Source organism: Sinocyclocheilus rhinocerous, unplaced genomic scaffold (genome assembly GCF_001515625.1).
Source record: "Sinocyclocheilus rhinocerous isolate Xijiao unplaced genomic scaffold, SAMN03320098_v1.1 scaffold1043, whole genome shotgun sequence".
Taxonomy (NCBI): Eukaryota; Metazoa; Chordata; class Actinopteri; order Cypriniformes; family Cyprinidae; genus Sinocyclocheilus; species Sinocyclocheilus rhinocerous.
Genome location: NW_015642610.1, coordinates 1,699,410 through 1,711,594, shown reverse-complemented (window position 1 = coordinate 1,711,594; position 12,185 = coordinate 1,699,410). Strand labels below are relative to the sequence as shown.

At 35.8% G+C, this 12,185-nt stretch overlaps 2 protein-coding genes across 2 annotated transcripts in view; both read left to right on the top strand.

The window, feature by feature from the left end:
• The first annotated feature begins 1,735 nt into the window (after window positions 1-1,735).
• LOC107756278 (cyclin-dependent kinase 7-like) lies at window positions 1,736-8,629 on the top strand. The gene is made up of 12 exons (XM_016573300.1): window positions 1,736-1,874; window positions 2,001-2,060; window positions 2,212-2,245; window positions 2,336-2,403; window positions 2,486-2,554; window positions 2,773-2,883; window positions 6,639-6,757; window positions 6,865-6,964; window positions 7,508-7,594; window positions 7,789-7,938; window positions 8,037-8,181; window positions 8,451-8,629. The coding sequence occupies exons 1-12, from the start codon at window positions 1,809-1,811 to the stop codon at window positions 8,477-8,479; spliced, it is 1,038 nt and encodes a 345-aa protein (XP_016428786.1). The 5' UTR covers window positions 1,736-1,808; the 3' UTR covers window positions 8,480-8,629.
• Window positions 8,630-9,368: 739 nt separating this feature from the next.
• The window catches only part of serinc5 (serine incorporator 5), a 23,680-nt gene continuing 20,863 nt past the window's right edge, over window positions 9,369-12,185 (top strand). The window contains exon 1 of the mRNA XM_016573351.1: window positions 9,369-9,643. Coding sequence (XP_016428837.1) covers window positions 9,617-9,643 — 27 coding nt within the window. The 5' untranslated portion in view covers window positions 9,369-9,616. The remainder of the gene's footprint in view (window positions 9,644-12,185) is intronic.

Genomic DNA, 12,185 nt, shown 5'->3' with positions numbered 1-12,185 from the left:
ATATATATAAAATACAAATTGTGTGATCTATATGATTGTATCAATAAAAGAATAACAGTTGAGTCACATGCTGGTTGAATATTCATTGTGAACTAATATCTAATGTTTCTGACAGTGTTGAGTCTGTCTGTGTGTCTGAATAGAACTGAGTATTGACAGAACACTTTAATAAATCTACAAAATGGAAGAACATATCCTCAGCAGTAACTGTTTCTGATTTATAAACTGCCCTTTATTATAAAAAATATATTGAGAATCAGCAGATTCTGGTATATACATTTTGCCATTTCTACATATGCATTGTGAGATAAAGAAAAAATAATGCAAAGAAGGGGGGAAACATGACATGACTTACGTTAGACTGTTTTAAACTGGATATTTTTTTTAGTGGATAAACACTATTTGTTCGTGTTTAGCAGCCTAACTAGAGCAGTTTAAGAAAATGCATGTACAGTAGTGCAAAGGAAAGGAGAGCGTGTTTTGTACTGACAACATCGCCCTCTGCAGGAATTAATCGATTAATTTTACTATAGCACGACTTTATATGATGTAAGCAACTTTTTTTTTTTATTGCAAGTATAAACAACATTCAACAATTAATGTAACATTGGATGACATTATGAATATAAAAATTATATAGGAAGACAAAGAAGATTTAATAAATAAGAGAGAAAAAAAAAAAGAATACATAGATAAAACAAAAAATACAGAGGTAGTAAATCAAAATTATGTACCATTCAGCAGATCATTATACAGTTTCACAAATTTGACACTTTTTTTGGTATTAATATTTTTTAGTGTTATAATTAAGTAGTTAAAGTCACAAAGAAAATTATGTAATTTTGGAGATGTTGAAGAAAATTTACATTTATGAATATAATATTTTCCCAATAAAATAAATAAATTTCCTATATATGCTACGTTGTGTTTACAATGAGAAAAATAACAAAATATGTCACACATAGTAACATCAATGTCTACATTAGATTTTGAAGAAAAGAATTTTGACACGTCACGTCAGACCAAAATTCCTTAACAAGGGGGCATTTGATAAAAAGATGATCAATAGACTCAATGCTTGATTTCAAGTACTTTTGCAACCTGATTTGTATTTTCTAAAAACAGGGTTGTATCGTCTGCAAGTTGTGAAATTCTAATCTCACGATCAAAAATGGTCAACCCCTTGATATCAGGATTATTTCGAATATTTAAAGAGAGTAATTCCACAACTAATAAGAACAGAAAATGATGTAAGCAACTGTTTAAAACGATTCATGAAGTCATGACGCAAGAAACTTTGATTTATAATTAAGGATTTGTTTATGAAACAACTCGTCATGTATTTATAACAGAGGTCTTTATATCAGTTATTCTCAGTGAGGGTCCTCAATAAATTTCCGAAGGAGCTGCAAAATGCCTTCAATTATTTATAATAAACTACAGTATATAAATTAAACTAAAATGCTAAATGTGCAACGAAATGTTTCTTAAATATTTTTAATATTTTTATATAAAAAGCTAACATTTAATTTATTTGTTTGTTGATACAAAAACCAATTGATCAAATTATTAAAATCGATAAAAATGATTATTACATTATTAATATTAAAATAATATGATATTATTAGAATATGATGAACGAACCGTGCAGCATCAATTCCCGTGCAATTTAATAATATTTATCTAAGCAGTGGAGCATTTAAAGTGCGTTGCCACTTATGGGACTTTTATTTGAACCGGAAGTATAAAGTGCTTTTTAATGCAGAAGGAAGCGCACCTTCACAAAGAATAGTTTTACAGTTGATATCATGGCATTGGATGTGAAGTCCAGAGCGAAGCGCTATGAAAAGCTGGACTTTCTTGGTGAAGGACAGGTACACGACATAACAAGATATTTCTGAGCTGTTGTGGTTCGGTTTAGTAGCTGCAGAAGCTCTTGGAGGTGCGCATTAATCGTAAATTTTATTAATGCATAGTGTCATTGTGCCATTATTTTGCAGTTTGCAACTGTGTACAAGGCAAGAGACAAAACCACAAACACTATTGTTGCTATCAAAAAGGTAAGACATTTCAGGTAACACTTACTGAAAACCATCACTTTTGATCAAATTCGCTTGTTTCAGTATTTTGCATTGGGTAGTGGAATATTTTGAAGTTCTTTTTATCATTCTTAAGTACCTTCATGTTAAAACGTGAATTTCTTGTTTGCAGATAAAAGTGGGGCACAGAACAGAAGCCAAAGATGGTGCGCTTTGGATCTGGCTTAATCTTTGATCACAACTTTATTTTGAGTAATTTGAGTTTTACACTATATTATATATATTCTGTTATCCAGGTATCAACAGAACAGCTCTTCGAGAGATTAAGTTGTTGCAAGAGCTCAGTCATCCAAACATTATTGGTGTAAGTCATGTACTATATTCATATACGATTTTGATGCACTTGTTGTTGCTAATACTGACATCAATGAACCTTTCTGCCTCAGCTCCTGGATGCTTTTGGACACAAATCCAATATCAGTCTTGTCTTTGACTTCATGGAGACGGATCTCGAGGTGACGACAGTCAGAGCAATGCACTTGGACATTTATTGTTCATCTCAGTAACTTTAACAACAAAGCTATCACAGAGCAAAACCATTAAGAGCTACAGTAGATCAAACAATAAAAGTCCACGTAAACGCAATATAAGCATGATGCTTATCTCTAACTGTTTGGTCATTGCTCTTAAAATAATGAATATAAATAAGTAGTTGTATTATGGTCTGTTTCAGGTGATCATAAAGGACACCAGTCTTGTATTGACACCAGCCAATATAAAGGCATACATCCTAATGACGTTACAGGGTCTGGAATACATGCACAATCACTGGATCCTGCACAGGGTGAGGCATTGAGATATTTGCTCCATGTGTTTTTAATTATGTACAGTACTGTTCAAAATTTTGGGGTCAGTAAGATTTTTGTAAAGAAATAAAACTTTTATTTATTAAGTATGCATTACAATGATCATAAGTGACAGTAAAGTCAATTATAATGATACAAAACATTTCTATTTCAAATAAATTCTGTTCTTTTGAACTTTTTATTCATCAAAGAATCCTGAGAAATGTATCACAGTTTCCACAAAAATATTAAGCAACACAACTGGGGTTGCACGTAAAATTTTCGGAAACTTAATCTGGGGAATTTTGGAAATATTCCAAGTTGGAAACTTAACAGGAATTTATAGGAATTAATTGGACATTTTTCCAAATTGTATCATACAAACATAAATATAAACATTTTGTTTGGTCATAAGCGGACATGCATGCAAACTAATACAAATGTTAAAAATGACATTTTTGGATTTTTTTGGAACCTGCTAATCTTGTATAGTGTTATTAATCAAAGAATCCTGAAAAAAGTATCACAGGTTATAAAAAATATTAAAGGGGTCATATGATGCGATTTCAAGTTTTCCTTTCTCTTTGGAGTGTTACAAGCTGATTGTGCATAGATAAGATCCCTGAAGTTGTAAAGACTAAAGTCTCAAAACCAAAGAGATATTCTTTATCAAAGTTAAGACTCTGCCACGCCCCCCTAAAACAGCTCGTTCTAACACGCCCCCACATATCTACCTCACCATGTGGAAATATTTGCATAATGCCGCCCAAATGAGCACGCAAAGAAAGAAGGCGTGGTTTCAGTAACCGCAGTTAGTGTTGAAGCAGCATGTCAGGGAGACGCTGTGTGTTTCTAGGCGAAAGCAAAAGCACTTTATTTGGCCTTCCAGAAGTAGATGCATTTAGGAATCTTTAAAATTACTTACAACAGAACAGCAATGCATTTTATGGACGACCGTTTCGTGAACCTAGGAGAGGAGGTAATTCTGACTTTACTATGACAATCTGGCGCTTCTGAATCAGCTACTGTTTAGTTATTAGTTTAAGTATTTGCTATTGACTGTTCAAATGCGGAATTTTGCGCATCGTGTGTGTGTGTGTATGTGCGTGCGCGCGCGCGCGGGCGTGTGTGTGAGAGAGAGAGAGAGACAGCGTCACATCAAAGTGGAGTCAGCTGTCTTAACCGTGGCTTGTGTACTGCAAACACATACCAGCTTCATCACTGTGTCTGTCACGCGACTCTGTTCCCCTTTCGGGCTTGAACTGATGGTAAAACTAATGACATTATTTACGGTCTTTACATTTATTTTGAAAGATGAAGCTCGCGATTATGGTAAGAGGCGTTACATTTCCGACGAGTGCTTGCGGTGTTCGGCCAATCACAATGCACTGGGTCAGCTGGCCAATCAGAGCAGACTGCGCTTGTCGGAAGGAGGGACTTTGTAGAAAACGAAGCGTTTGAGAGAGGCGGGGCATAGAGGACCTACAATAATGTACAGTATTTGAAAAATAATGTGTTTTTTGAACATTAAAGCATGTCAACATATTCTGTTACCCCAAATACACAAAATAATGATCTTTAAAAAAGCATCATATGACCCCTTTAAGCAACACAACTGTTTCCAAAATTGATAATAAATCAGCACATTAGCACGATTTCTGGAGGATCATGTGACACTGAAGAGTAATGGGTGATGAAAATTCAGCTTTGCATCACAGAAATACATTAAATTTGAAAGTACATTAAAACAGAAAGACATTATTTTAAATTGTAATAATACTTCACAATATTACTGTTTTGTTCTGTATTTTTGATCAAATAAATGCAGGCTGGATGAGCGTAAGAGATTTCTTTCAAAAACATTAAAAATAGTGATGTGTCCAAACGTTTGACCAGTGCTGTACTTCTGTATGATAACAGAACTAGCTAGCAGACTGTAGAAGAAAGAGCATCACAGCTTGAGCTAGCTAGCACATGATACCTAGCCTCATACATTTTCAATGAAATAGTGCTAACTAGCTTACATTTTTCATATCTGATTTACTGGCTAGCTAGCTGCTGTATAAACACATTTTGGTATTTGCTAGTTAACCTAAATCCATAGATCAAATATATTTACCCAAGTAATAGACCAGTTTGGAGTAGACATCACAGTTATGTCACTTGCAGCTGCACGCGCATTGTGGTGGCAGAAAAACACTGGTAACAAGTGGAGGGAAGCGGATAAAATCTATGGAATAAGAAAAAAAAATGTATTGTTGTGCCTTTGGATGTCAGAATCGGAATGCAAATAATTTTTATAGAATACTGTCGTCAAAGACGCCATTTGAAGTTAAACGCAGACATTTAAATGGACAGACTATGGATGAAACCTGCTATGATTACCCTACTTTTAAAGCATAAATTTGAATTAAACAATAGGTCTACATAATATTCACATATGCAGTTCATAGGGGACATAATTGTACGAGCCCTACAGTTACAGCATGAAATACCAATTAAACCTATAACATTTTACATAACATTTACTTATTTTATCTCACAATTCTGACTTTTTTTCCCTTGCAGATGCAAATCTCCTAGTTCTGACTTTATAACTCAACAATTGTGAGTTTGTCATTTCTGAGGAAAAAAGCCAGAAGGGTGGGAAAAAAAAAAAAATGACGACGAGTGGATTTTTAAAAAATCAGAATTGTGAAATATAATCTTGGAATTGTGAGAAAAAAAGTCAGAATTTTGAAATATAAACTCAAAATTACCTTTATTCCATGGCTTCCATAGACTGCTACTTTAAACCTGTCATTTTCTGTCACCAGATAGGCTCCTCCCACAAAAAAAACTCATCACTGTTTGCAAACACAAATTGGTCTATATCAAAACTTACTTGAATAGAAGCCTGGAAAATGAGGAGGAATTCCCCCCTTAGGTGACATGGGGAGATTGTGTATTGAGGAGGGTCATTTTTAGGCAGGTTTTTTTTTTATCTCCTCACCTTAATGTTTGCTCAGTCAGTGTATTTGATTTTACAATGGTATAATTTTGTTGCGCAATAGCTTACACAGCACAAGAAAGTTTTAAACATAAATTTATGTAATATTTATGTAATTTACGTAAATACTCACCAAGATGGCCATTTTGACATCATTTTGTGTTCAGGATTCATGAAATTATGTGCATGTTATGGAGGAATGCACAGTGCATGTAGGGTGTGAGGTCTCAATAGCCCTGCAGTAAGTGTGCTGTGTGCATGTGATTGAGGAATGTACAGGGTAGAAATTCAACTGAAATTGCATTAAATCTAGTTGTTTTAACCAAGATTATGCTGCAAGATTTTTTTTTTCAACTACATTTAAGTTCCCTGTTCCTGCAATTTTGCAAATTCCCAGTTTATTCCCATTAATCCCCATATATATTCACGTTAATTCCTATGTAAATTTTCCAGTCTTGAAAATTCCCGGGAATTGTGCAACCCTAAACACAACTGTTTTCAACACTGGTAATAATAAAAAAAAATTATAAAAAAGTTAAATATAACCGTTGTTTTAAATTGTAATAATATCTCACACAATATTACTGTTTTTACAGTATATTTGATCAAATAAATGCAGCCTCTGTGAGCATAAGAGACTAATTTCAAAAACATTTTTAAAAATCTAACAGACCCCAAACTTTTGAATAGTACTTAACTTATTTCCCAAAAAAATTCCTGATGAAAACTGCCACTTCCAGTTATTGTTATTGTTTCTTTTATTAGGATCTGAAACCCAATAATTTGCTACTGGATGAGAATGGAGTCTTGAAGCTGGCTGATTTTGGCTTAGCCAAAGCGTTTGGAAGCCCGAACCGAGTGTATACTCATCAAGTTGTTACAAGGTTCGTAGAAGTCTCTAATAGTTCTGAGTTGACCTCTACAATAGTACTTGGATGCTCTTTATTATGCTATTGTTTCATTTTTCATGTCGTGTGGTACTACTTCTCAGATGGTATCGTGCCCCGGAGCTGCTCTTTGGTGCCAGGATGTACGGTGTGGGTGTGGACATGTGGGCAGTTGGCTGCATTCTTGCTGAGCTTTTACTCAGAGTGAGTATCTGACTTAATCCGGTGTTTGTAAAACCATTTGGTTCCTTTGAATACCAGTAGACCCTTTTCACATTTCCAGGGTTCTCAGAAGCAAAGCTGTCATAGTTAGGTAAACTTCTATAGTGTTGAACAGACACTACGACAAAATACAATTTATTTTGAGTTCAGATTTCCCCAAATCGCTAAAGAAAAAAATATGATGGTGTTTGTATGACTTTGTAAAAGAGGGAAGAAAATATCAAAAGAGTCAAAAGAGAGAAAGATGTCAAATTTGCCATCACTCCTTCAGCCGTTGTATTAGAAAAACTCTCAAAGCAGTGTTAACTAGTTTGATGTAATTTAATGGCAAGGTAAGGCCAGGGTTTTCTTCTTCTTCATTTCAGGTTTATATCTCGCAATTTTGAGAAAAAAAAAAGAATTGTGAGATTAAAAAATCGCAATTACATTTTAATTATTATTTTTTTTAATCCCGTGGCAGAAACACGTTTCCATAATGATTAAACCATTAACATGCATTTTAAGAATAGTTTGTTCTTCTGCCAGGTGCCATTTTTAGCTGGAGATTCAGACTTGGACCAGCTGACAAAGATATTTGAAGCTTTGGGAACCCCAACAGAGGAGACATGGCCTGTGAGTTGTAGTTATCTACTATACTTATTTGTAATTGAGAGAGTTTTACTTCAGCTTCATTTGCATAAGAAATCAAATGATTACTTGAGACACATCTACAAAGACATGTCAATAATGTACCATTTTTGAGGCTTTGAGAAATGTATGCGTGTATATGAGGCAGAATCAGTGATTTGTGCTGTTTGTTGTTTCAGGGGCTGTCTAGTCTTCCGGATTATGTGTCATTTAAACTGTTTCCTGGCACTCCATTGGAGCACATCTTCAGCGCAGCTGGCGATGACCTTCTGGAGCTCCTGAAGGGATTATTCACCTTTAACCCCTGCACACGCACTACAGCTTCACAGGTGCCAGTAACTGGGTTGCAGTTTTATCAACTTAATCGTAATGCTTAAAGCTAATCTACATTAGAGACTGTCTGAATGAATGGGTATGCTCATTCTAGGCTTTGAAGATGAAGTATTTCAGCAATAGACCAGGACCAACCCCAGGACCTCTGCTTCCCAGACCAAACTCCTCAACAGAAGCCCTGAAAGAGAAAGAAAACCTGTTGATTGGAATCAAGAGAAAACGTGACAGTATTGAACAGGGTGAAGAAAACATGCAAAAATACGAGATAAATGTACCCGATAGCTGTCAGTGTTCTTTAAATAATGCACAGCAATGGTGTTGACTGAAGAATTTACACCTGGTTTGTCTTTAAGCATATTAAAACAACAGATAGACATGTAAACAATGTTAAAAACTTAATTTTCTCATTTAATTACACCAGTATATAATAGATAAGGATAATGTATAATGGAAATGGTATTGAAGTTTGAAATCTAAATGTTTTTTTTTTTCCTATTCCATTTCTCAGGTTCCCTTAAAAAGAAACTGGTGTTCTGAGTGATTTGGATGCTGTTTTCTTCCACTAGTGCTGCTGTGATCCTGCATGAATGGCAAATGTGCTGTTCAACAGTTCGTTTAACAGAGTTATGAAATTAACGTATTTATGTGTCAGTTTAATTATTTTTGCAGTTATTTTTTGATGTACTTCCGGAAATTAAATTATAGAAAAATGTAGTTTTGCCTGTCGTGTCTGTTTTAATTATGCACATCACCCCCATTTATGTCAGTTTGATTAGTTTGAAGCTGCATCTGTAGTCCTGAGGGAGGTGCTGTTGTCTCAGCCCTGGCTGTAACTTCTCTCTTCCAGTTGAGTTTGTTTGTGCACAGGCTGCACTTCACCAACACTTTGTGGTATATTATGTTGATAGTATAATATTTACAGACAGAATTTCAGTAACCAAAGACCATTTAAAACCCATTAGTATTACATAAATACTTTCTGTCTCGACGTACAGGTAGTTCAACCCAGTCACTTACAGTTGAAAACAGATGTTCTCTGCAACTTGCATACTTTACAGATGGTGCCAAACACAGTGAAGGAAAGGCATTCCTTTGCTGTCAATGCCAGCCAACTTTAGAACAAATCCAACCAAAACCCCCCACACATCAGTCAGTATACAACATGTAAACAAAACAAGTGAAACCACATTTTTGGCATAATTTAAAACAACGATATCCTTATTGGAATAACAAATGCATGATATAAACTTGTTCCTGTTCCCTACTAAGATGTGGCCCGGTTGGACTACAATCGAGCTCTAAATATGTTTTTCATTGTCATTGTGGTCGAGGGAATTCGAAACCCCCACATTATGACGACACGCGGAAGTGATATGCGAGGATGTTTTGATTTGGATGCAAGATCAATATTGAGTGTAATTAAACAACAAAGCAGCGCTGTAACCAAACACGGCCCTGTGATTTCGGATTTATGTAGGCCACCATTTCACAGATTTCCGCACGCAGCCCGGATGACTCTTGTCTGCTGCTCACACACATCATCACAGTCCATTGTGAGCGGAGGTGCGCGGGCAGTGCAGAACCTACGAGCTACGGTCGCGTTTGTTTAGAATCTCACGAGCTGAACATTTAAACCGGATCAGTGTGTGTAAAGTCGGATTTCTCGCTGTCGGTATGTGTGAACCGTGCTATTTGTCTCAGGTGAGTGATGCATTGACTGTACGGCGTGTAGAAACAATGTCTAATTATGATTCGTAAACCGCGCGGAGCACTCGGTTTCTCCTATTTAAAATTATTTTCGGAGTATGCTTTAGAAAAAGTTTAATAATAAAAATCCCGTTTTTTTAAACGTATGTGATTGTTGTATTTGTTAATACGTATCTATCAGTTTCAAGTGTACTGTACAAGCAGTTTTTTATTTTCACCCTTGTTTGTTCTGTCACCTAACAGCTGTGAGTTCCCAATAGTAAATGCGCTACACGTCATTTCATGAATACAGTGAATCATATCCGCATACATTTCTGTTTTTTATTTAACAAAACTAGTTATTTGTTAATTTAAAACCTGTTATGACTATGAATACACTAGACAATATAGTTAAAAAAAAAACATCTTAATCTACCCCAAGATGTTTTGAAGGTCTCCCAGTCTGGCCAAACTGGTCTGTTAGATGGTTTTAGAGGGTCTTGGGACATTTTTCAGCCTGAATCCAGCTAAACACCTATTTGGCTTGGCTGAGAGACCAGCATAAACCACCGAAGACTAGCAAACCATCTTAGGCTGGTTACAGTTGTTTTTTTGTTTTTTTATCAGCAGGCTAATGCTTTCTGCTGACTTTACAAGACAGTGTTTTTCCATCAACTGTGGTGTCAGACTTATCGTTTTAGCCAGTATTTTATCATGACTGGCTTCATCAGTCAGGAAATTATGTCATCACTATGACTGACCATGTCTTCCTTTTGTCCTCATTTCATTCCAGCCAGGACAAATATGGCAATTTCTGTACTTGTTTCCAACTGAACCATGCTTGCAAATCAAATCCAAATCAAACAGACAATATTGAACACCCCACCAGAAAGCACTTCAGGTCTAGATACGGTAAATGAGTGACAGTGTAATTGTCTCCTACACATTCCCAGTCTACTAATTTCCCTGAGGGCCAACTCATCTTGTAGCCCATTTGTACGCGGTGGGGTCCGCGTGTGGTCTTTTCATTTCCAGGTTGGATCCATGTGGCTGCTTGTTTGCATAAGATTAGCAGTGGAAAGAGAGAGCTTGCAGTCAGTGTTCAGCGTCAATAGTGTTGTCTCATTAGTGCTAAGCTTGTCAGGAGCCGGTGGCCCCACAAATGTGTAAAGTTGGGGGGCATTGGCATTGCGTAGTATCAGTGTTTGTTAACTAATTGCTATCATTAGATAACCCACTTTGTTTAACTGTTGATTCCACTTTGACGGTGATTGTTTCCCTATTTACGCCAGCGACAGTAGCATTTATTAACATATGTAGGTTCCGTATCCAAATAAGCAACCTCACAAGACAACTCTATACTCAATGTGCCTTCGGTTAATTGGTTGAAATCATGATCCTGTTATAATATCAAAGCAATTAAAGTGGATTAACACCGGTAGGACAGTCAAATTTAGCGGTGTTGTCCAATACCATAAAAACTCTGTAATCATTTACTCGCCCTCATGTTGTTTCAAACCTATATGTCTGATTTTCATTTCAGAATGCATAAGAAGATATTTTGAAGAGTGTTTTGACTGTTTTTGTCAATGAAATTAATGTAAATGGGGTCCAAAACAACAATGGGGCCCACTGACGTTTTCATTGTAATGGACAAAAAAAATGTTCATCTGAAGAAAATAAGTATTTTAGGATGACATTAGGATGAGTAACTGATAGCAGTTGGGTGAACTGTCCTTTTAAGACAATATTTCTCCCCTTTCATTTTTGTTAATTTCATTGTGTTGTGGGTTTTTGGTCGACTTGCACTGTACACTAGTATACTTGTCGGTTTCATGATGCCTTTTCAAAACTCTTTTACATATCTTTTGTTGGAGGTTCACACTAAGAACGATAACTGTAAAGATAAACTATATTCACGTCCACCTAACTGACAGACTATTTATAGACGTGCTGCATTTCTGTTGTCTGCCACTTTAAGTGTTCAAGCTCTTTAAAGTCGCTGGATTCTGATTGGCTGTAAATATTTAATCATTCATCATCTAAAAAAATGTTCATCTGAAGAAAATAAGTATTTTAGGATGACATTAGGATGAGTAACTGATAGCAGTTGGGTGAACTGTCCTTTTAAGACAATATTTCTCCCCTTTCATTTTTGTTAATTTCATTGTGTTGTGGGTTTTTGGTCGACTTGCACTGAAGTGATTCCAACAAAAATTCCAAATTACTGTTTTTAGCACCCTGTGTCATCATCGTTCGTTATAGCTGTGGTGTATTCTCAAAGAATTAAAAAGATGATTAAACATGATAGTTATTGTTATATCCATTTAATAAGATGAACGCAAATGAAGATTTTTAGAAAACAATCCATGGTTACACTTTATTTTACAGTGTCGCTGTGACAGTATAATTAGGGCCTTTCGCACCGCGGGAACCTTTTCATAGTACCAGAACTAATTGTGGAACTACCCACTTTTTGGCGTGTTCGCACCGCCGGAACTGGGTGCGATTTTAGTACCGGACTGCCTTTTTCGAGAACCAAATTAGCTCCTACTCC

Coding starts and splice junctions, on each gene's coding strand:
- LOC107756278 (XM_016573300.1), top strand. CDS start 1,809: ATGGCATTGGATGTGAAGTCCAGAGCGAAGCGCTATGAAAAGCTGGAC. Junction 2,555..2,772: donor TCATGGAGACGGATCTCGAG/GTGACGACAGTC, acceptor GGTCTGTTTCAG/GTGATCATAAAGGACACCAG. Junction 6,965..7,507: donor TTGCTGAGCTTTTACTCAGA/GTGAGTATCTGA, acceptor TTCTTCTGCCAG/GTGCCATTTTTAGCTGGAGA.